Source organism: Schistocerca cancellata, chromosome 10 (genome assembly GCF_023864275.1).
Source record: "Schistocerca cancellata isolate TAMUIC-IGC-003103 chromosome 10, iqSchCanc2.1, whole genome shotgun sequence".
In the NCBI taxonomy this organism is placed as follows: domain Eukaryota; kingdom Metazoa; phylum Arthropoda; class Insecta; order Orthoptera; family Acrididae; genus Schistocerca; species Schistocerca cancellata.
In genome coordinates, this window is record NC_064635.1 from 18,748,459 (window position 1) to 18,773,876 (window position 25,418).

Consider the following 25,418-nt stretch of genomic DNA (forward strand, 5'->3'; position numbering starts at 1 on the left):
TTTCGCGGGCAAGTGCTCTACCCTCTGAGCTACCGAAGCACGACTCACGCCCGCTCTTCACAGCTTTACTTCTGCCTGTATCTCGTCTCCTACCTTCCAAACTTCGGTAGCTCAGATGGTAGAGCACTTGCGTGGGTCCTTGCCGAATTTCAGAACGGCCACGACCCCCGCGTGTTTCCACGCGGAGAATCTCGTCGAAAACATCGGCAAGTTGCCGGTGCAAGCCCGGCGGAAGGTTCTTCAGCAGGAGGTTTGTGACGCCATCGCTGCCTCCAGCCTTCTCGGGGTTCAGCGAGCGAAGCTGCACAGCTACTTCCTCCTCCGTTATCGGCTCGATAACGTAGCCTTCCTCCCTTGCGGCGCAGAAGGTTGGTAGTTGCTCGTGGACCCGCCGTATGTGGTCGTCGTCGATGACGTCGGCCACCGGTGTGAAGTTTGCTGCAAATGCGTCAGCCAGGACGCTGGCTTTCGCGTCGGGGTCGCTGGCGAAGTCGCTCCCGACCTGTAAAGGCGTTATTCGCTGTCGCCGCCGTAGGAAGGACTTTACCACCCTCCAGGCACTGCTATCCTCAGGATTGAGGGTAGACACAAGGTCTTCCCATTCCTGGTTCCGGTGTTGCTCGACTGCTGCCTCCCGTCTCGTGCGGTTTAAGCGGCGCTTCGTGTCCGGTTGGTGAGTGAGCTGCCATTCACGAAACAGTCGGTTCTTCTCGGTGATTGCGTCCAGGATGGGGGGCGGTAGCTGTCGCGAGAAGTCTCGTGGTCCTCGGCGACGTCTCGGCGTGGCTTCCTCCGCTGCTCGTAGCATTCTTCGGGTGAAGAACGCTAGGGCGGCGTCTGCCCCTACCACGGCGGGGTTTGGCGCGTCCTCGAGCAGTTCGAGGGCTTTCGTTTGAAAGCGCTCTGCGTCGAGCCTGCGATAGCTCGGACGGCTGTCTGGAAGAAAAGCTCCGGCTACGTCGAGGCCAAAAATGACCGGTACGCGGTCGTACCCGTGGTCTAGGGGTAGTGTCTTTTATTCATAATCAAAAAGTCTTCGGTCCCGGGTTCGATCACCGCCACTGCCTACATTTTGATAAATAATCAGCATTGGCGGCCGAAGACTTCCGGCATAAGCAGTCAGCCTCATTCTGCCAACGGCCTTGTCAAAGAGGGCGGAGGAGCGGTTAGAGGTTCAGGGCACTCTCTTGTCCTAGGGGTGGGAAATTGCCCCCAAAGGCGGAAGAATCAGCAATGATCAACGACATGAGGATGCAGAAGGCAATGGAAACCACTTCATTAAAGACACGTAACGTGTATCCACATGACATGTGGCCTGTAATTGAAGAAGTGTCATGATGACCTCTCCATTGGCAAAAGATTCCGGAATAGTCCCCCATTCGGATCTCCGGGAGGGGACTGCCAAGGGGGAGGTTACCATGAGAAAAAGATTGAATAATCAACGAAAGGATAACGTTCTATGAGTCGGGTGTGGATTGTCAGAAGCTTGAACGTGGTAGGGAAACTAGAAAATCTGAAAAGGGAAATGCAAAGGCTCAATCTAGATATAGTAGGGGTCAGTGAAGTGAAGTGGAAGTGGAAGGAAGACAAGGATTTCTGGTCAGATGAGTATCGGGTAATATCAACAGCAGCAGAAAATGGTATAATAGGTGTAGGATTCGTTATGAATAGGAAGGTAGGGCAGAGGGTGTGTTACTGTGAACAGTTCAGTGACCGGGTTGTTCTAATCAGAATCGACAGCAGACCAACACCGACAACGATAGTTCAGGTATACATGCCAACGTCGCAAGCTGAAGATGAACAGATAGAGAAAGTGTATGAGGATATTGAAATGGTAATGTAGTATGTAAAGGGGGACGAAAATCTAATAGTCATGGGCGACTGGAATGCAGTTGTAGGGGAAGGAGTAGAAGAAAAGGTTACAGGAGAATATGGGCTTGGGACAAGGAATGAAGGAGGAGAAAGACTAATTGAGTTCTGCAACAAGTTTCAGCTAGTAATAGCGAATACCCTGTTCAAGAATCACAAGAGGAGGAGGTATACTTGGAAAAGGCCGGGAGATACGGGAAGATTTCAGTTAGATTACATCATGGTCAGACAGAGATTCCGAAATCAGATACTGGATTGTAAGGCGTACCCAGGAACAGATGTAGACTCTGATTACAATATAGTAGTGATGAAGAGTAGGCTGATTCAAGACATTGGTGAGGTAGAATCAATAACCAAAGGAGTGGGATACGGAAGTACTAAGGAATTACGAGATACGTTTGAAGTTCTCTAACGCTATAGATACAGCAATAAGGAATAGCGCAGTAGGCAGTACAGTTGAAGAGAAATGGACATCTCTATAAAGGGCCATCACAAAAGTTGGGAAGGAAAACATGGGTACAAAAAAGGTAGCTGCGAAGAAACCATGGGTAACAGAAGAACTACTTCAGTTGATTGATGAAAGGAGGAAGCACAAACATGTTCCGGGAAAATCAGAAATACAGAAATACAAGTCGCAGAGGAATGAAATAAATAGGAAGTGCAAGGTAGCTAAGACGAAATGGCTGCAGGAAAAATGTAAAGACATCGAAAAAGATATGATTGTCGGAAGGACAGACTCAGCATACAGGAAAATTAAAACAACCTTTGGTGACATTAAAAGCAACGGTGGTAACATTAAGAGTGCAACGGGAATTCCACTGTTACATGCAGAGGAGAGAGCAGATAGTGGAAAGAATACATTGAAAGCCTCTATGAGGGTGAAGATTTGTCTGATGTGATAGAAGAAGAAACAGGAGTCGATTGAGAAGAGATAGGGGATCCAGTATTAGAATCGGAATTTAAAAGAGCTTTGGAGGACTTACGGTGAAATAAGGCAGAAGGGATAGATAACATTCCATCAGAATTTCTAAAATCATTGGGGGAAGTGGCAACAAAACGACTATTCACGTTAGTGTGTAGAATATATGAGACTGGCGATATACCATCCGACTTTCGGAAGAGCATCATCCACACAATTCCGAAGACGGCAAGAGCTGACAAGTGCGAGAATTATCGCACAATCAGCTTAACAGCTCATGCATCGGAGCTGCTTACAAGAATAATATACAGAAGAATGGAAAAGAAAATTGAGAATGCGCTAGGTGACGATCAGTTTGGCTTTAGGAAAAGTAAAGGGACGAGAGAGGCAATTCTGACGTTACGGCTAATAATGGAAGCAAGGCTAAAGAAAAATCAAGACACTTTGATAGGATTTGTCGACCTGGAAAAAGCGTTCGACAATATAAAATGGTGCAAGCTGTTCGAGATTCTGAAAAAAGTAGGGGTAAGACATCGAGGAAGCAATGATGGAAATAAAAGAAAGGTTCAGGAGTGGAATTAAAATACAAGGTGAAAGGATATCAATGATACGATTCGCTGATGACATTGCTATACTGAGTGAAAGTGAAGAAGAATTAAAGGATCTGCTGAACGGAATGAACAGTCTAATGAGTACACAGTACGGTTTGAGAGTAAATCGGAGAAAGACGAAGGTAATGAGAAGTAGTAGAAATGAGAACAGCGAGAAACTTAACTTCAGGATTGATGGTCACGAAGTCAAAGAAGTTAAGGAATTCTGCTACCTAGGTAGTAAAATAACCAATGACGGACGGAGCAAGGAGGACATCAAAAGCAGATTCGCTATGACAAAAAAGGCATTTGTGACCAAGAGAAGTCTACTAATATCAAATAGCGGCCTTAATTTGAGGAAGAAATTTCTGAGTATGTACGTCTGGAGTACAGCATTGTATGGTAGTGAAACATGGACTGTGGGAAAACCGGAACAGAAGAGAATCGAAGCATTTGAGATGTGGTGCTACAGACGAATGTTGAAAATTAGGTGGACTGATAAGGTAAGGAATGAGGAGGTTCTACGCAGAATCTGAGAGGAAAGGAATATGTGGAAAACATTGATAAGGAGAAGGGACAGGATGATAGGACATCTGCTAAGACATGAGGGAATGACTTCCATGGTACTAGAGGGAGCTGTAGAGGGCAAAAACTGTAGAAGAAGCAAATAATTGAGGACGTAGGTTGCAAGTGCTACTCTGAGATGAAGAGGTTAGCACAGGATTCGCCGCAACCACATGGAATATTGTATACGCCCGCTTTCTTGAGGCCATATCCGTCTTTCACTGTCCCCAGTAGGGCCCGAATCTCAGATGGTGGTCGGAAGACCGTGTCAGTTTTGTGTTGTTTTAGCAGTCTCCCAATTTTTGATGTCGCATTGCCTGCATACGGTAGAAGGGTAAGGCTTGTTTCCTCATATTTAGACTGTTCTTCGTCTGGGGTTTCTGCAGTGTTTCCGTCGTCTGAGGGCTGTCTGAATCTGTCATTTGCTGTATCCGTGCTTGTGAAACTCATTTTCTAGGTGTTTGAGTTCTTTGTGCAGACTTTGTTCGTCCGATATCGAGTATGCCCTATGAACCAGTTTGTTGAGCATCCCGTTGAGTTGTGCAGGATGGTGGCAACTCGAGCCATGCAGATATAGGTCCGTATGTGTAGGCTTACGGTACACGCTATGACCCGGAGTGCCATTTGATCTCCGACCTACAAGTACATCAAGAAAGGGCAATTTCCCTTTCTTCTCCATCTCCGTGAACCATATGTTGTCGTGGACGGAATTTAGATGTCCTAAAAACGTCAGTAGATGATCAGGTCCGTGGGGCCAGATGACAAACGTGTCGTCTACGTATCGGTAAAAACACACGGGTTCCCGTTCGTCCGCTTGAGGTGTCTCCTCTTCGAAACTCTCCATAAATAAGTTGCTACCACTGGTGAGAGAGGGTTCCCCATAGCCACACCATCGGTTTGCTCATAGCATTGGCCACTGAAGACGAAGTAGGTGGATGTAAGTACGTGCCTGAACAGTTGTGTGCAAAGAAGGGCAGCCCGTTCCGTGCTATCGAGCAATACGGGTGAGAGTGTCACTGATATGATACGCGAGTTGGGGTGGCAGTCACTGAAACAAAGGCGGTCATCTTTGCGGCATGATCTATTTACGAAATTTCAAACTTTCTCTTCTGAATGCAAAAATATTTTGTTGACACCCTTCTACGTAGGGAGAAACGATCATCATAATAAAATATGAGAAATCAGAGCTCGAATGGAAAGATTTAGGTGTTCCTTTTTCCCATGCGCCATTCGAGAGTGGAATGATAGAGAGTTGTATGAAAATGGTTCGATCAACCGTCTGACAGGCACTTAAGTGTGAATTGCAGAGTAACCATGTAGATGTAGATGTAGAAAAAGTCTCTTACTGATGAAGCTTGAACGTGGCAGGGAAAACAGAAAATCTGAAAAGGGAAACGCAAAGTTTCAGTCTAGATATAGTAGGGATCAGTAAAGTGAAGTGGAAAGAAGACAAGGATTTCTGGTCTGATGAGTATAGGGTAATATGAACAGCAGCAGAAAATGCTATAACGGGAGTAGGAGTCTTTATGAATAGGATGGTAGAGCAGAAAGTGTTACGGTGAACAGTTCAGTGATAGGGATATTCTTATCCGAATCGACAGTAAACCAACACCGACAACGATAGTTCAGGGATACATGCCGACGATGAAGACGAAGATATAGAGAAAGTATATGAGGATATTGAAAGGGTAACATAGTACGTAAAGGGAGGTAAAATCTAATAGTCATGGGAGACTGTGATGCAGTTGTAGGAGAAGGAGTAGAAGAAAGGGTTATAGGAAAATATGGGCTTGGGACAAGGAATGAGAGAGGAGAAAGACTAACTGTGTTTTGCAATAAATTTCAGCTAGTTATAGCGAGTACTCTGTTCAAGAATCACAACGAGAGGAGCTATGCTTGAAAGAGGCCGGGCGATACGGGAAGATTTCAGTTACATTACAGCATGGTCAGACAGAGATTCCAGCAACAGATGCTGGATTGTAAGGCGTACCCAGGAGCAGGTATAGACTTAGATCACAGTATACTAGTGATGAAGAGTAGACTGAAATTTAAGACATTAGACAGGAAGAACCAATACGCAAAGAAGTGGGATACGGAAGTACTAAGGAATGACGAGATATGCTTGAAGTTCGCTGAGGTAATGCTATAGATACAGTACAATCGAAGTCGGATGGACGCCTCTAAGAAGGGAAATCACGGAAGTTGGAAAGAAAAACGTAGATAGAAAAAAGGTAACTGTGAAGAAACCAAGGCTAACAGAAGAAATACTTCAGTTGATCGATGAAAGAAAGAAGTACAAAAATGTTCAGGGAAATTCAGGAATATAGAAATACAAGTCGCTGAAGAATGAAATTAATATTATGTACAGGGAAGCTGAGAGGAAATGGCTGAATGAAAAATGTGAGGAAATTGAAAAAGAAATGACTGTCGGAAGGACTGACTCAGTGCATAGAAAAGTCAAATTACCTTAGGTGAATGTAAAGGCAAGGGTGGTAAGATAGTGCAACGAGAATTCGACTGTTAAATGCAGAGGAGTGAGCGGATGGATAGAAAGAGCACATTGAAGGCCTCCATGAGGGGGAAGATTTGTCTGATGCGATAAAACAATAAACAGGGGTCGACTTAGAACAGATAGGAGATCCAGTACAAGAATCAAGTTTTAAAACAGCTTTGGAACTCTTTAAGATCAAATGAGGCACGAGCTATCGATAACATTCCATTAGAATTTCTAAAATCATTGGGGAAAGTGTCAACAAAACGAGTATTCAAATTGATGTATGAATCTGCGACATACCATCTGACTTTCGGAAAAATATCATCCACACAATTCCGAAGACTACAAGACCGCACAAGTGCGGACATTATCGTACAATCAGCTTAACAGCTCGTGCGTCCAAGCCTCTGATGATAATAATATACAGAAGATAGGGAAAGAAAATTGAGGATGTGTTGCATGACGATCAGTTTGGCTTTAGGAAACATAAAGACAGCTGAGAGGCAATTCCGACGCTGCGGTTGACAGTGGTAGCAAGACTAAAGAAAAATCAAGACACGTTTAAAGGATATGTCGACGTGGAAAACACTTTCGACTGTGTAAAATTGTGCAAGGTGTTGGAAATGCTGGGAAAAATGGGGGTAAGCTAATGGGAGAGACGGGTAATACAGAACTTGTACAAGAGCCAAGAGGGACCAATAACAGTGGACGACCAAGGATGAAGTGATCGGATTAAGAAGGCTGTAAGGCAGGGACGTAGCCTTTCCCCCCTGCTCTTCAATCTCTACATCGAGGAAGCAATGATGGAAATAAAAGAAAGGTTCAGGAGTGAAATAAAAATTCAAATTTAAAGGATACCAACGATACGACTCGCTGACGACGTTGGTACCCTGAGTGAAACTGAAGAAGAATTACAGGATCTACATGACATCAGGATTGATGGCCACGAAGTAGATGGAGTTAAGGAATTACGCTAGCTAGTCAGCAAAATAACCAATGACGGACGGAGCAAGGAGGACATCAGAAACAGACTAGCACTGACAAATAGGGCATTCCTGGCCAAAAGAAGTTCACTAGTATCAAACATAGGCCTTAATTTGAGAAAGAAATTTCTGAGACTGTGCGTTTGGAGCCCAGCGTTGTGCAGTAGTGGAACATGGACTGTGGGAAAACCGGAACAGAAGAGATTCGAAGCATTTGAGATGTGGTGCTACAGACGAATGTTGAAAATTAGGTGGACTGATAACGTAAGGAATGAGGAGGTTCTGCGCAAAATGGAAAAGGAATTTATGGAAACACTGACAAGAAGGAATTTATGGAAACACTGAGAAGAAGAAGGGACAGGACAATAGGACATCTGTCAAGACATCAGGAATGACTTCCACTGTAGTAGAGGGAGCTGTAGAGGACAAAAACCGTAGACAGAGATTGCAGTAAATCCTGAAAATAATTGCGGACCTAGGTTCCAAGTGCTGCTCTGACAAGGGCAGTCCACGACGTTTGGAACGCGGATTTACTTCAAACTTCGCACACTCGGAGTACTCCATTAGGACAACAAAATGTGTAAGCGGTAGCGCGTACTTCTCAAGCGTTACTGAGAAAATCGCAAGATAATTTCGGTCGTCAGGTATATACCTGCGTGTAGCCGTTTTTACCATGAAGCGGCTGCAACCGAGTGGATAGCGTTCAAGCCCCGTAATCACTGGATCGCTGGATCGAGTCCCGTTCGTCACTATTTTTATTTCTAAGACAATTTTCTTTACTAGTTGCAATTGATATAATGGGAAAGATGCATGTAATCGGATGAACTTTTATTAAATTTACAATTTTATTTGGCAGTATACAAATTTTTATTATCACAAATAATATAATATTCATAACTATCGACTAGTAAACGACCAAACGCATGAAGTGATACTGAAAATGTGTGCTTGTCCGTGATTTGAGAAATCACTTATACCTGGAAGGAGCCCGAAACTACTTGTTACCTCCAAGATTTGACCAGCACAGACGGCTTTCGAAAGTTGTACAATTAATCGTCGCTTTCGTCATTACGAGTACAATGGCAGAATGGTATTTTTCGTAAAAACATGGAAAACATAAAGTTAAACGGAACCAGCTGCATTGAATAAATAACACAGCATTTCCTCAAATATCGGCGCTGATAATCGATCATGCAGTATCGAGTGTATTTTAATAGCGTCTTCAGAAGGCAATTTTCGATTAAATACGAACGGTTTTGAAGACACGGACAGCACACATTTTCAGTATTACTTTATGCGTTTGGTCGTTTACTAGTCGATAGTTATGAAGATTATATTATTTGTGGTAATAAAAATTTGTAGGCTGGCAAATAACATTGCAAATTTAATAAATGTTCATACGATTACAAGAATTTTTCCCATTATATCAATTGTAATGTAAATAGTAAAGAAAACGACTGTGTTAGAAATAAAAAGAGTGACGAACGGGACTCGATCCAGCGATCAGGGGCTTGAACGCTACCCACTCGGCTGCCGACGCTTCCTGGTAAAAACAGCCACGCACAGGTATATACTTGACGACCGAAATTATCTTGCGATTGTCTCAATAACGCTTGAGAAGTACGCGCTACCGCTTACACATTTTGTTGTCCTAATGGAGTACTACGAGTGTGAGAAGTTTGAAGTAAGTCCGCGTTCCAGACGTCGTGGCCTCCCCTTGTGAGATGAAGAGGTTGGCACAAGAGATGAGTTCGTGGTGGGTCGCATCAAATCAGTGAGAAGAGTGATGACGAAAAAAAAAAACTGTGATATATGTGAATAATGCATTCAAAATGTGCCGCGAACACAGATAGTAGTGAAGAAGTAATAAAATAAAGTGTTATGGTTTAGGCGCCAGTTTTCCTGAATGAACAATGAAAATCAAGCAAGCGACGAACATCTTTCATCTTTTTGTGGGGAATGTCAGCGAGGAAAAGTTTCGTAAAGGTTTGAAATCGCGTGTAAAGTCCCTAGTGCTCTCATTCACAGATGCTGGATGAATGAAGTATGGCTAATTCCGTGTCACGAGGTACACTTCTTTTCTCCCGCACCCGAAACCCTTTGGTTTTTAGAAATATATAAGATAGCCTGTTTTAATTCAAGGTACAAGCAACCCTCATTGCAAATTTTATCTATACACTTGCAGCCGTTTCAGCGTGAAGGGGTAACAGACATACTACAACGCACAAAAACTTTCTTTTTTATAATATATGTAAGATACAGAGTGACAATTATTGAACTATGTGAAAAAAACCTAAATTAGTTAGTAACTACGGCGTACATACACTTTGTTCAACATGTAAACGTCACTACCCCTTTTCGGATGTAGGTTGTGACATGTTGGATATGCGTGCCATCATTGGCGATTATGTGACGCAGACGAACAGCGAAATTCTACACTAGCCGGTGAAGTGTCGGAACATCGACGCTGTCGATGAACTCCTGAATGGCTGTTTTCAGCTCAGCAATGGTTTTGGTGTTATTGCTGTTCACCTTGTCTTTAATATAGCCTCACAAAGATTAGTCGCATGTCTTCAGATCCAGATATGGCGGCCAATCGAGGCCCCTGCCAGTGGCCTCTGGCTGCCCCAGAACACGAATGCGGCCCTCAAACTGCTCCCCCAGGGCATCAGACACTCTCCTGCTTCTATGGCGGTCGAGTTCCGCCTTTCATGATGCATATATTGTCAAAATCAGGATGATTGTGGAAAATGGGGATGAAAGCATTTTCCAAAACATTCCCGTACCGTTCGGTAGTTACCGTGCCATCAAGGTAAATATCGCACCGATTATTCCTTGATTGGGTATTGCACACCAGACAGTCACCCGTCGAGCGTGAAGCGACTTCCCGGTCGCGAAATGCGGATTTTCAGTCCCCCAAATGCGCCAATTTTGCTTGTCGACGAACCCTCAAAAATGAAGGTGGGCTTCGTCGCTAAACCAAACTGTGCCAGCGCATACTATTTCCCAGAGTGCCCCGTGGCCAGCAGTTTGAACATCCTAACACAAACCGTAATGACGATTTTATTGCACGTATTTCAATAATATTGTCTCCCTGTATAAGATAACAGGCAAAGCGTCAATCACAGGGATGAACAAATTTATTGTTACAATGAGCGGAGTTACCTACAACCTCTCTCAGTTGGGGAATCAGTGTTAAAGAAGGTCAAGCCTCGCAATTCTTATGTCGGAAACTAAACCTTCACTTCTGGGTATCACCCGTTTATCCCTTAGTGGCTTCCTCTGTCGTCCTAAAAACGTGTGGCAGATGTACGCGTAAAAAGAAGGAATATCTTTCTGAAACGACTGTGTGCTTGCAGGTTGTTACTGTGACAGGAAAAAAACAATAAGCACGGAAGTCGTCGTCCTTCCTGTGGTTTTCCCATCCTGCGGAAAGACTTCCGCTACGAGAATCCTTATAGTGGGCCCGCGTTGCCTGCGGGGCTCGCTGCGTGTGACTCCCTCTCGGTCTCAACAACAGCTGGCAATGCATCCACTGGGGGTAGCTGCTCCGCTGCTGGCTCTGCTGGCGGCGAACGGCACTACGGTGCTCGACTGTGTCTGCAGTGAGATCTACACCTCCAACATCCAGGGCTACGGTGCAGACTGGATGTATAGCGCCTACTGTGGAGAATTCAGTGAGTACTTTTTCGTATAGCACTGATTCACACTACTTTAATCACCGTCCAGTTTTGAAGTACTGAGAGTAGGCTTTGCTTGCATATATCGTTATCAAACAAGATAAAACATTCACAGTCTGACAGCAAATGACTGTGACACTCACTACACATCAATCGACTTTGTCCAGCTTTTAGCGTGTGACCATAAGGTACGAAGTGCGGTTTGGAAGGCTGAAAATAATCAGTCTACATCTCTTCATTGAGCCCAAGACGTTTTCGAAATGTGTGAGAGTGCGTGTTAGACAGAGGTTGTGGAATGTGATGGGTAGGATGCATAATACTTTTTCGAAGGTTTCCAACCATTGTTTCGTCCAACGTTATTCACTTTATGTTAACATCGACCACCTTATTCTCTTTTGGTCACCGCGTACTTACATCCTACGAATGCACTCTTATTTGCCCAGTATGTATAAGCTATTACTTTGATTTTGTTAAAGACCTTTTGGTACCATAACTTTGACCTCATAGTCCTATACATAATATACTAGCTTGTGATGCTACACTACTGGACATTAAAATTGCTACACCATGAAGATGACGTGTTACAGACTCCAAATTTAACCGACAGGAAGAAGATACCGTGATATGCAAATGATTAGCTTTACAGAGCATTCACACAAGGTTGGCACCTGCAACGTGCTGACATGAGGAAAGTTTCCAACCGATTTCTCATACACAAACAGCAGTTGATCGGCGTTGCCTGGTGAAACGTTGTTGTGATGCCTCGTGTAACGAGGAGAAATGTGTACCATCACGTTACCGACGTTGATAAAGGTCGGATTGTAGCCTATCGCGATTGCGGCTTATCGTATCGCGACATTGTTGCTCGCGTTGGTCGAGATCTAATGACTGTTAACAGAAAATGGATCGGTGGGTTCAGGACGCTAATACGGAACGCCGTGCTGGAGCCCAACGGCCTAGTATCACTAACAGTCGAGATGACAGGCATCTTATTCGCATGGCTGTAACGGATCGTGCAGCCACGTCTCTATCCCTGAGTCAACAGACGGGGACGTTTGCAAGACAACAACCATCTGCACGAACAGTTCGACGACGTTTTGAAGTAGCATGGACTATCAGCTCGGAGACCATGGCTGCGGTTATCCCTGACGATGCATCACAGGCAGGAGCGCCTGCGATGGTGTACTCAACGACGAACCTGGGTGCACGAATGACAAAACGTCATTTTTTCGGATGAATCCAGGTTCTGTTTACAGCATCATGATGGTCGCACCCATGTTTGGCGACATCGCGGTGAACGCACATTGGAAGCGTGTATTCGTCATCGCCATACTGGCGTATCATTAGGCGTGATGGTATGGAGTGTCATTGGTTACACGTCTCTGTCACCTCTTGTACGCATTGACGACACTTTGGACAGTGGACGTTATATTTCAGATGTGTTACGACCCGTGGCTCTACCCTTCATTCGATCCCTGCGAAACCGTACATTTCAGTAGCACAATGCACGACCGCATGTTGCAGGTCTTGTACGGGCCTTCCTGGATACAGAAAATGTTCAACTGCTGCCCTGGCCAGCACATTCTCCAGATCTCTCACCAATTGAAAACATCTGGTCAATGGTCGCCGTGCAACTGGCTCGTCACAATACGCCAGTCAGTACTCTTGATGAACTGTGGTATCGTGTTGAAGCTGCATGGGCAGCTGTACCTGTGCACAGCATCCAATCTCTGCTTGACTCAATGCCTAGGCGTATCAAGGCCGTTATTACGGCTTGAGGTGGTTGTTCTGGGTACTGATTTCTCAGGATCTATGCACCCAAATTGCGTGAAAATGTAATGACATGTCAGTTCTAGTATAATATATTTGTCCAATGAATACCCGTTTATCAACTGCATTTCTTCTTGGTGTAGAAATTTTAATGGCCAGTAGTGTACTGTCCTACTTAGTCCTGTTACATACAAGTTAAGTTTCCAAATCACTATATGCAACTTGTATATAGATGACTTTTGCAATACAGATGGTCAACGTTATCCCATTCAGTGAATGATTAGTTTACGAGTAACAGTTAAGAAAGGCACGTAGCTAAAGTATCACACTAACTTTCGTGCCGTGTCACTGCATATCCATTCCTGATACTTCGACGCTTAAGACTTAGAAATTGACCACGACATTTACTGACGTTCAATACTATGCTTTAATTAATATTCCAAACGGTATATATAGTTCTCGTTCCAACATAACTGACAATATGGTAGACAAACATACCTACGGAGCTGGCACACATTGCCTTTTCTTTCTACCCATAGGCATTAAAACTTATGCCCGCCTTTAATTCAAGCTGGCCGATCCTATTTCATGAGATCTTGACGCCAATTTAAGCTAACTTTAATATTTACGGAATACAGTTTAAAGTATTCTTCCCTAGGCAGATAACTTTCACCTTGTTGCTCTAAAGAATCTTTTTTATGAGAACTATTGCGTTGCCCGCTTAGTCACGCTGTATACAGTGTAACCTTTGAGATATTATTCCTATCAAAGGTTAGTTTGCAGACAATATTCTGTAAATGCTTGACCTATGTCGGTCAACAGCACGTAAGCGTGATGATGGGGCCGTTGTGGGCCCAGTCACACCCTACTTTTAATGCTAGGTTCTGATTTATGCTATTAACATACGTGAGACATTTACACTTTGCTCGCTATTAGACCATATCCGTAATTTATGTTCCCGTTCAATAGGGAAGAATACAGCTTATGTTCATATTATTAGCTTGACCTTTATCGGTCAATAGTACATAAGTGTGTTGGCAGTTGCGTTGTACGTCCTGACACACCCTATGAAACTTCCTGGCAGATTAAAACTGTGTGCCGGACCGAGACTCGAACTCGGGACCTTTGCCTTTCGCGGACAAGTGCTCTCCTGCGCAGGAGAGCTTCTGTAAAGTTTGGAAGGTAGGAGACGAGGTACTGGCAGAAGTGAAGCTGTGAAGAGGGTGCGTGAGGCGAGCTTGGGTAGCTCAGTTGGTAGAACACTTGTCCGCGAAAGGCAGAGGTCCCGAGTTCGAGTCTCGGCCCGGCACACAGTTTTCATCTGTCAGGAAGTTTCATATCAGCGCACACTGCGCTGCAGAGTGAAAGCTCATTCTGACACACCCTACTTTAAATATTAGGTCCCTATTTCTTGGTAGTCTATGTGAGAATTCCAGGACGCTCACAATAATCCTCATCCTAAATAGTTAATAGCCTTGTAGGCAACATACAAAATAGGTAATATCTGATACACTAGAGTGTGTATTTCGACAATTAGCGTGGCACAACGTATTTGAATACATAGGGTCTTGAACCCACTTCTAACTAATAATCAATCTTTTCCCTTAAGAGTTTTGTTCCACGTCACCCTTGTGACTACATACAGTGGACGCTCGTACATATTATATTTACAGTTAGTGTATGTTTGGTTAAGTTATTACAGATTTCCTAAACACAACGTTGACCACCTGTGTATAAAGCCATAAATGATGCCCTAAGCTTTACACACCCAGTCAGCCATAAATGCGTAGTAATGTAGTGCCATAATATAACAACCTTAGTCAAATTTCGCGTTAACAAAGTGACGTATTACTCCATGTATAATGGAAATTATTTTATTTGCACCTTCTCCTAACCCTGAGAAGTTCTCGCGTTACTGACATATAACCTTGTTCATCCCCCGCATGAGATCATGCGGAACCCTACCAACATAGCGGTGATCATATGTGGTTTTTAATCTAACAAGCTGAACGTAACGTCTAAGTAAATTTCGTATCAGTTAATAAGGTCTAGGTTTACAGTTAACGCTCATCGGGATTCTATCTACGTAGTGCCTTGTTCCCTCACAAATTTCTACATATACATCTATTTCTACGTGATTACTGCGCTATTGACAATAAAGTGTCTGTCAGAGGGTTCAGTGAACCACCTTCAAGCTGTCTCTCTACCGTTCCACTCTCCAAAGGCACGCGGGAAAAACGAGCACTAAAATTTTTCTGTGCGAGCCCTTATTTCTCGTATTTTATCGTGTTGATCATTTCTCCCTATGCAGGTGGGTGGCAACAGAATGTTTTCGCAATCGGAGGAGAAAACTGGTGATTCAAATTCCATGAGAAGATCCCGTCGCAACGAAAAACACCTTAGTTTTAATGATTGCCACTCCAAATCACGTATCATGTCTATGGCACTATCTCCCCTATTTCACGATAATACAAAACGAGCTGCCCTTCTTTGTACTTTTTCGATGTTATCAGTCAGTCCCACCTGATGCCGATCCCACACCGCACAGCAGTACTCCAGAATAGGGCGGACAAGCGTGGTGTAAGCAGTCTCTTTAGTAGACCTGTTGCACCTTCTAAGTGTTCTGCCAATGAATCGCAGTCTTTGGTTTGCTCTACCCATAATATTATCTATGTGATCGTTCCAATTTAGGTATTTGTAATTGTAATCCCAAAGTATTTAGCTGAATTTACAGCGTTCAGGTTTGTGTGACTTATCCCGTAATCGAAATTTAGCTGATTTGTTCTAGTACTCATGTGAATAACATCACACTTTTCTTTATTCAGGGTCAATTGCCACTTTTCGCACCATACAAATATTTTATCTAAATTATTTTGCAAGTTATTTTGATCATCTGATGATTTTACAAGACGGTAAATGACAGCATCATCGGGAAACAATCTAAGATGTCTACTCAGATTGTCTTCTATGTTGTTAATAGAGATCAGGAACAATAGATCGCCTGTAACACTTCCCTTGGGGAACGCCGGATATCACTTCTGTTTTACTCGATGACTTTCCTTCTATGACTACGAACTGTGACCTTTCTGACAGGAAATCACGAATCCAGTCGCACAACTGGGGCGATATTCCAGAGATAGTTACGTTACAAGACGCTTGTGGGGAACAGTGTCGAAAACCTTCTGGAAATCTAACAATGTGGAATCAATTTGATACCCCGTGTCGATAGCACCCATCAGTTCATGATTATAAAGAGCTAGTTGTGTTTCGCAAGAATGGTATTTTCTGGATCAGTGCCGACTATGTGTCCATAAATCGTTTTCTTCGATGTACTTTATGATGTTCAAATACAGTATACATTCCAAAACGCTACTGCAAATCGACATTACTGATACAGGCCTGTAATTCAGTTTATTACTCCCCCTTCCCTTTTTGGGTATTGGTGTGACTTGAGCAACTTTTCAGTCTTTAGGTACGGACCTTTCTGTGAGCGAGCGGCTGTATATAATTGCTAAATACGGAGCTATTATATGAGCACACTCTGAGAGGAACCTGACTGGTATACAATCTGGACCGAAGGCCTTTTCTTTATTAAGTGATTTAAGCTGCTTTGTTACACCGAGGATATCTACTTCTATGCTTCTCATCTTGGCAGTTGTTCTTGATTGGAATTCAGGAATATTTAGTTTGTCTTCTTCGGTGAAGGAGTTTCGGGAAACCGTTTTTAATAACTTTGCTTTAGTGGCACTGTTATCAGTGACTTCGCCGTTGTTATCGCGCAGTGAAGGTATTGATTGCGTCTTGCCACTGGTGTGGATGATGATGATGTTTGGTTTGTGGGGCGCTCAACTGCGTGGTTATCAGCGCCCGTACAGTTTCCCAATCTTTGCTCAGTCCAATTTCGCCATTTTCCTGGATGATGATGAAATGATGTGGACAACACAAACACACAGTCATCTCGAGGCAGGTGAAAATCCCTGACCCCGCCGGGAATCGAACCCGGGACCCCGTGCTCGGGAAGCGAGAACGCTACCGCGAGACCACGAGCGGCGGACTTGCCACTGGTGTGGTTTATGGTTTAAGGTTATAGGTAATTTCCCAGTAAATAACATAAAGACAGCCAATGGCAGGCACCTTTGACTTTCCGTGATCCGCCATCTTGCTCGGCACATATCTTCGTGCCACAGTCGGTTCCATCGTAGCGTCCACGGCTAATCGACTGCTTTCCACGAAGGGGCTGTTCCTCAGCTAAGTAACGTGGGTTGACCTGGTATCACGGTACTTAAGCTTTTTATGTTCGACCGCGTCTTATTCTGGCATGTATTAGTTTATTTTATGCTTCTGAAGAAGGCTAGATTAACTGAAACCTGGGTAAAGACCAGTAACATTTCGCAACTGAGGCGGATTTTTGAAATATTAATTTGTCACAGTTGCTGACTGGGCTGAAACATGTTAAAAATTCGTAGGTGTCTGCCACCATCGCAAAGATGTCGTGCGAATCTGTCCGATCCCCCGTGTGCGGCCCGCCCGCAATGCTGGAACGTGCGGACACTCTCACTCGAAGTGATCGACGCGTCACACGCACCTCGCTGCTCAACTGTCCGTTTCTTTTGTTATTGCTGGCACACTCACCTACCCGTCGGGGTACACAGATGTGTGTGCCCACTGGGATCATCTCCACTTAAGAGAAGACCATAAAGATCAACCAAGGACCGTCTGTGCGGAACTGTTTGCTTGCTACGAGGCTGATAGTACCATTCCTTATCGAACATCGTCACGGGCGATAAAATGTAGGTTCACCACTTCGCACCGGAAACGGAACTGCAAGCCATGGTGTGGCGTCATATCGCATCTCCTCCATACAAAAAGCTTAAAACCGCAGCCACAGACGATAGAATCATGGTGTTCTGGGCCTCTGAAGGAGTTTTTCTCTTTGATACTCTCCCTCATGGTTGCAGGCTTTCAAAGAAATTAATGGTGGCCTTCAGCTTAGAGTTGAAATATTAAAATTACAACGAAATGAACACCCTGAGCTGCTTACAGGCGTTGACAAACGTCAACGGGGACAGATGAAAATGTATACCCCGACCGGGACTCGAACCCGGGATCTCCTGCTTACATGGCAGATGCTCTATCAATCTTTTTTTTTCTTTAACCGCAGTTCTTTAACCACTTTTTCTCCATTTTTTGTTTTTTTTCTCTATCCACTTTTTTATATCCATCTTTTTTCCAGCAATCCAATTTTTATTAACCACTTTTATTTTCTTTTTCTTTTTATTTATTTTTATATATTTTTTTGTATTTTTAGGATGGTCAGGGCGTGATACACGCCGCACTAGCAGTGGGGTCTCTTCACGGCACTGCCAGTGCGTCGAGGCACAAACCCCTCCCACCCCTTTTTGATGTCCCCTGTGTGCAGAAATCTTAACACAATATTCCCATTCTCCGATGTAAGAAAGACGAAGAAACCTCTTCTCTGAGTAGAAACTGAACACTGATAAAAACTTCACAATTCTTCTCGAATCACACAAATACGTTGGAAGTCGAACACGAGTAATTTTGATAAAATGTTTTGAAAAAAGAAAAAAAAATGTTCTGGAAGCAAGGTAATAGTAAATAATAATAATAAGAAACCAAGTGACTTTTAATTTTCTTCTGTTCGTTCTCGTTCAAGGTGTTGTAGTGGTTCCACATATTTAACCAACACCCATTCTTTCAAAAACGATCTTGAGCATGTTGCCGTAGTGCTTCTTGTGGTTGCGATACGGGCTGATTTTTGCATATTCACACTTCATGTAAACGCGGAATTCTATCTCGTTGTCCGACCCAAGTTTGTGGATGACATAACTAACATATTTTCCCAGTAATCAGCTAATGGTGTTGGTTTTTAATTTCGGAAAGTATGTCATGCCTGGTCTCAGGAGGAGCGATGGCGTTATATATTCCGCAGAGGATCTGGTGAGAAAGGCGATTTGTTGTCTGATCCAATTCCAGTTATGCACATTGCCACCACAGGTGAATCTGTGGCTGAGTGTATCCACCAGATTGCATTTTCCACAAAGGTGTGTCTGTTTTAAACCGATCCCATATAGTCTCCCGTTGGTGCTGATGACATTATTAACTGTTTTGTACCATGCGGAAATAGCGTCTGTACATAGCCTGGCATAGTTGATGTTCCGCCATACAGCTTTCCAGTCACTATTTGGGAATTTCGTTTCAATTTTGTTTCTACCCTCATTTAACTTCCTTTCAAGTATGATGTCGCGCGCTGTGATACGTGTGTTGCTTCTGATTTCGTCACTAAGATAACTTGCTTCGAGGAAAAAGTTCCTCAAATACTGCAGACGGGCATTAATCCTTAGCACATCAATCGGTGCTTGCAGGCTATGGGGTGTCACAGCCTCAAAGAGCTTTGCGGTTATACATTGTGGAAGTTCTCTGAGTATATGGAAAGTCCGTTTGAGGAACAGAGCAGACGCTTTATTGCGAATATCCACCAAACCGAGGCCCCAGTTTCTGACATCCAGTATAACAGTAGTCGCATCAACCCTGAATATGTCTCCTCGCCATAAATAATTGGCAACAGTGGTCATGATCCCTTTCGCTACTTGTTTAGGGATTGGAAATACCTGTGCAGTGAAATACGCTTTAGACAAAACGCAGGAGTTGATGAATCTGACTTTTTGCGCCAGGTCCATAGTTCGATGGATGTTCTCCATTACAGCACCATGAACTTTCCTCCTAGTTTCCGTCCAGTTAAAAGCAGCCATCCTCATCGGACATGCCGTTAAGGTTATTCCCAAAGTTTTATGTTTGTTGTCTTGTTTTGCCCATGCTAGTCGAAGGTGATCTAGGCCCGGTAGATTCAATATTTGACTTTTGTTTTCATTTGCTGTCGCTCCCGACGCTAGACAATATCTTTGGATTTCTCTTTCCAGTGTAGCTGTCTCCTCCTTATTCCTTATTACAACGCCCACGTCATCAGCATAAGCTCGTATGACAGTTTTCTCACTACTCAATGTTATACCCGTTAATCTTGCGTGGACAGTGCGGAGGAAGGGCTCTAAAGATACGGAAAATGAAAACATAGATAAGGGACTGCCCTGTGGAACCCCTCGCCTTATCTGTATGGGTTTAGATGTTTGGTCATTGATTGCTATTTTCGCATTTATACCTGTTGCAATATTCCATAGCATGTTCACAATCTGGGGGTGGAAAGCCATTCTTAATAGCATCGCAAAGAGGTATCTATGACTAACGCGGTCGAAAGCTTTGCTGAAATCTATAAAGACTAAAGCACATTTTATACTTGTCACTGAGGTAATTGAAATGACGTCTCTGTATGCAGATAGACTTTCGAATATCGTTCTGGTCGGAGAACAAGATTGATGATGACTCAATATTTTGTTGGAAAAGGCAGAGAGTGTTTTGTTGATAATACGCGAAATCATTTTGTAATCAGAATTTAGTAGCGAAAGAGGCCGAAAATTGTTTAAGTTGGTTTTGCCTTTACTCTTAGGAATCAGTACTATTTTACTTTCCTTAAACTCTGCAGGGACCGGTTTTCCGTTCAGGACCTCATTTGCCATGGAAGTGATCTTGTCCCCAATTATAGACCAGTAGCGGGCATAAAACTCCACAGGGAGGCCATCAAGTCCCGGAGATTTTTTGAGAGGTGAGTTCTGTTCACTGCTTATGAAAGCCGTTGTGGATGGCTGGTTACGTTTGGGTCCTGAAGATGACACCATTTGGTGTCGAAACTGGTGGCATTTGTTAAAAAATAATAAATGACGGTGGATTTAAATACAGCCGCTGGTTTTGTTATCATTATCAAGTACTTCGTTCTGTCTGCAGTCCCACTTTCCTTGACGAATTACCAGAGACTTCAGTGTATGGCCGCGCCACACTCGAAGCGTACTATCAGGTCTTACCAACTGAAATCGGGACTCATTTGAGGAGGCCACGGTTTTCCAATCGCTTAGGGTCCAACCGATGTAGTCACGAGGCCAGGACAGGGGTTGCAGGCGATGTTGTGCTGTCAGCAAAGGCACTCGCGTCGGCCGTTTGCTGTCATAGCCCATCAACGCTAGGTTTCGCCACATTGTCCTAACGGATACCTTCGTCGTATGTCCAACATTGATTTCTGCGGTTATTTGACATAGTGATGCTTGACAAACTGCCTATTGGCTTCTGCCTCGGGTTCTTCGGCCGACGTTTACTGACGTTTCGCCAGCACGAGTGGCTGGCATTGTCAAATCTTCACCATTGCCGTTGGTGAAATGGAGCTCCAGTTGAGCACCAGCATTGGAGGGTGAAGCTTTGACAATGCCCACCACTCGTGCTGACGATACGTCAGTAAAATCATCAGATGAACGTCGGCCGAAGAACCCGAGACAGTAGCCAATAGGCAGATCGTCAACAAGTGGCCACGAAAGCCGTAACAATAGCGTTGCTTGTCTGTTAGCCTTGACGACTGTACGCAAAGGGCACTGCTCTCGGTCGTTAGGTGAAGACATTCGGCCACTACGTTCTCTGTGGTGAAAGGTAGTGGTTAATATCTGGTATTCTCAGCACACGGTCACTGTTGATCTCTAAATACTGAATTCCCCAGCGATATCCGAAACGGGATGTCCCGTACTTGGAGCCCAAACTAACATTCTACGTTCAGAGTCTGTTAATCCCCATCATGTGGGCATAATCACGTCGGAAAGCTTCTCGCGTGAGTACAAATGACAGCTCCATCAACGCACTCGCATTTTATACCTTGTGCAAGGGGATACTGATTTAATCTGTATACAGGGTGGTCCATTGAAAGTGACCAGGCCTAATATCTCACGAAGTAAGGATCAAACGAAAAAAGTACAAAGAACGAAACTCGTCTAGCTTGAAGGGAAAAACCAGATGGCGCTTTGGCTGGCCCGCGCTGTCATAGGTCAAAAGGATATCAACTGCGTTTTTTTAATAGGAACCCCTATTTTTTATTACATATGAATTTATTACATATGAATTTTAATTACATATGAATGTTTTAGTTGGATCACTTTTTCGCTTTGTGATTGATGGCACTGTAACAGTCACAAACCCATAAGTACGTGATATCACGTAACATTCCACCGGTGCGGACGGTATTTGCTTCGTGATACATTACCCATGTTAAAATGGACCGTTTACCAATTGCGGAAAAGGTCGATATCGTGTTGATGTATGGCTACTGTGATCAAAATGCCCGACGGGCGTGGCTATGTATGCTGTTCGGTATCCTGGACGACATCATCCAAGTGTCCGGACCGTTCGCCGGATAGTAACGTTATTTAAGGAAACAGGAAGTGTGCAGCCACATGTGAAACGTCAACCACTACGTGCAACAAATGACGATCCCCAAGTAGGTGTTTTAGCTGCTTTCGCGGCTAACCCGCACGTCAGTAGCAGACAAATTGCGCGAGAATCGGGAATCTCAGAAACGTCGGTGTTGAGGATGCTACGTCAACATCGATTGCACCCGTACCATATTTCTATGCACCAGGAATTGCTTGACGACGACTTTGAACGTCGTGTACAGTTCCGCCACTGGGCACAAGAGAAATTACGGGACGATGACAGATTTTTTGCACGCGTTCTATTTAGCGACGAAGCGTCATTCGCCAACAGCGGTAACGTAAACCGGCACAATATGCACTATTGGGGAAGGGAAAATCCACGATGGCTGCGACAAGTGGAACATCAGCGACCTTGGCGGGTTTAATGTATGGTGCGGCATTATGGGAGCAAGGATTATTTGCTCCCATTTTATCGATGGCAAACTAAATGGTGCAATGTATGCTGATTTCCTACGTACTGTTCTACCGATGTAACTACAAGAAGTTTCACTGCATGACAGAATGGCGGTGTACTTCCAACATGATGGATGTCCGGCATATAGGTCGCGTGCGGTTGAAGCGGTATTGAATACCAAATTTCATGACAGGTGGACTATTCGTCAAAGCACGTTCACCGGATCTGACGTCCCCGGATTTCTGTATGTGGCGAAAGTTGAAGGATATATTGCTATCGTGATCCACCGAAAACGCTTGACAACATGCGTCAGCGCATTGTCAATGCATGTGCGAACATTACGGAAGGCGAACTACTCGCCGTTGAGAGGAATGTCATTACATATACAGCCAAATGCGTTGAGGTTGACGGACATCATATTGAGCATTTATTGCATTAACGTGGTATTTACAAGTAATCACGATGTAATAGCTTGCGTTCTCAGAAATGATAAGTTCAAAAAGGTACATGTGTGACATTGGAGCAAGTGAAATAAAATGTTCAAACGTACCTACGTTCTGTATTCTAATATAAGGAACCTACCTGTTACCAACTGTTCGTCTAAAATTGTGAGCCACGTGTTTGTGAGTATTACAGCGCCATCTATCAGAATGCGAATAAAGAGGTCCAACTAAAACATTCATAGTTCTTTACATACTACACGAATATGTAATAAAAATGGGGGTTCCTATTTAAAAAGAAACGCAGTTGATATCCGTTTGAGCTACGGAAGCGCCATCTAGCGGGCCAAACATAGCGCCATCTGGTTTCCCCCTTCAAGCTAGAGAAGTTTCGTTATTTGTAGTTTTTTCGTTTGACGCTTATTTCGTGAGATATTTGGCCCGGTCACTGTCAATGGACCACCGTGTATATGCATATCGCCATCACCTCTGTGTAGTACTAGCTAATAAAATCTTGTCTGAATTGTGTACATGCATGAAGATGAGTGAAAACATTGAAACATCTCTGTGAAGTCGTTTCATAAGTCGCTTGTCGAATTCTGTGCAACCTATTCATTTTACTACCTGATTTTAGCTCAATTGATGAACTCTTCCAGAAAGACTGAGCACTCAAACAAGGCCTATTGATTATTATATGTGTGTTTTAATGTGGGTTTCGGTTTTGTTTTGTGGGAATCGCTGAGTTGGTCATCGTCCGCTGGGAGCAGACGATGTTGTTTCTCGTTCAAAGTAGGGCTCAGGATGACCAACTTAGGTCTCCAATTCCTGAACAGAGAGGTTTCCCCTTCTTAGTCGACGGCTGTGTCGAAAGCTGTATCTGTGTGTGAGGTTGGAGGGCTACCGCTCTGCTAGCTTCCGCTGCACGAGGAGCTGGGTAAGAGAAAGGGGCACTCTTCGGTGAACGCTTGGTGAGCACCGATCGTAGCTGTTAAGGGGCTTTCAAGTGATAGGAATCAGGTTGAGTTAGGACTTCGTTATGTTTAACTGGTGAAATACTTAAGAACTTCAGCTAAACTGAAGCGTGCGAAGCGAGTTATTTTTTAAAATGATTTTTAGTCTTATATATTGTGGAAATTGCTTTTGTCTGTGTGTGCCGATTTTGTGCCACGTGTTTGGCAATCAATGACCCTTCTGGTTCACCACGACACCACAATAGGCTTTGTTTTAACAGTTTGCTTGTTTAATGAGCTACAATTACTGCAAGAATATCTGTTCTTTTGTGCGCTTTCTACAAAGCAGCACAACAGTTTGAGTCACAATGCACCACGTGCTCTAGTTCGGCCTTTAGCAAGAAGCAGACGCAGTTAGTATGTTAAATAATGATCGCACAGCCTTGTGTATCGGCTAAACCTCTGTCCAGAATAGAGCATGCGTATAATCGTAATGCAAATTTCACTTAGATATTTTTATGGTATTAATGCAAAGGAGATGATAGTATAATTGTCTCCCACCCCCGTCTGCTGTGTTTCTTCTTGCTGTAGTTAAATTATGCTCTGTTTCATTCTCACGTATTTCTTACTTAAATATTTCGAGTCAGGCACCAGTTACGTGTAGTTAGGATGTGCAACCAAATATTTAGTTACAATAAATAATCTACGTTAAAGATAAATTCTTTGGCGTCGATCTTACCCCCTTACTATGATTTCCAATTCTGTATTAATCAAGTTGCTTCATGAAACTTCCTGGCAGAATAAAACTGTGTGCCAGACCGAGACTCGAACTCGGGACCTTTGCCTTTCGCGGGCAAGCGCTCTACCATCTTTTTTTTTTATTGAACAATCGGAGAGTACATATATATATACACAAAGCAACAGTTCTTCAAGGTACCTGTTAAACATATACAAATGAGTGTTAGGTAAACAAATTATTAGAATAACATTAAATACAACAAAATATAACACATCCTGTTTTCTTTGTTTTTTTTTTTTTAATAATTTGTATTGAACAAACTAAAAGTACATATATATTCACTATGCAAGAGTTCTTCAAGGTGTCATTTAAAAAATACAAATGACTGTTAGTTAAACAAAAAAAATATTAAAAAGAAAAACATTAAATACAACAAAATATAACATATTCTGTCTCCTTCCTTCTTTTTTTTTTTTTTTTTTTTTTTTTGGTCGATGCATGAGAACGTGGATAAGGGTGTTCTATCATGTGACAGGTAGGCATGGTACACCCCAACTTTGAGGAGGCTCAAGGAAGACGCTGCGGAGATTACCGGCAAAAGTTTGTCGGTAAGATGGTTTTCGGGTGAGGGGCTATGCGCGTTCACAAC

At 43.5% G+C, this 25,418-nt stretch overlaps 1 protein-coding gene across 1 annotated transcript in view; it reads left to right on the top strand.

Annotated features, from left to right (window-relative positions):
* Positions 1–10,923: 10,923 nt before the first annotated feature.
* Positions 10,924–25,418, top strand: part of LOC126106522 (uncharacterized) — an 85,762-nt gene continuing 71,267 nt past the window's right edge. The window contains exon 1 of the mRNA XM_049912849.1: positions 10,924–11,096. Coding sequence (XP_049768806.1) covers positions 10,946–11,096 — 151 coding nt within the window. The 5' untranslated portion in view covers positions 10,924–10,945. The remainder of the gene's footprint in view (positions 11,097–25,418) is intronic.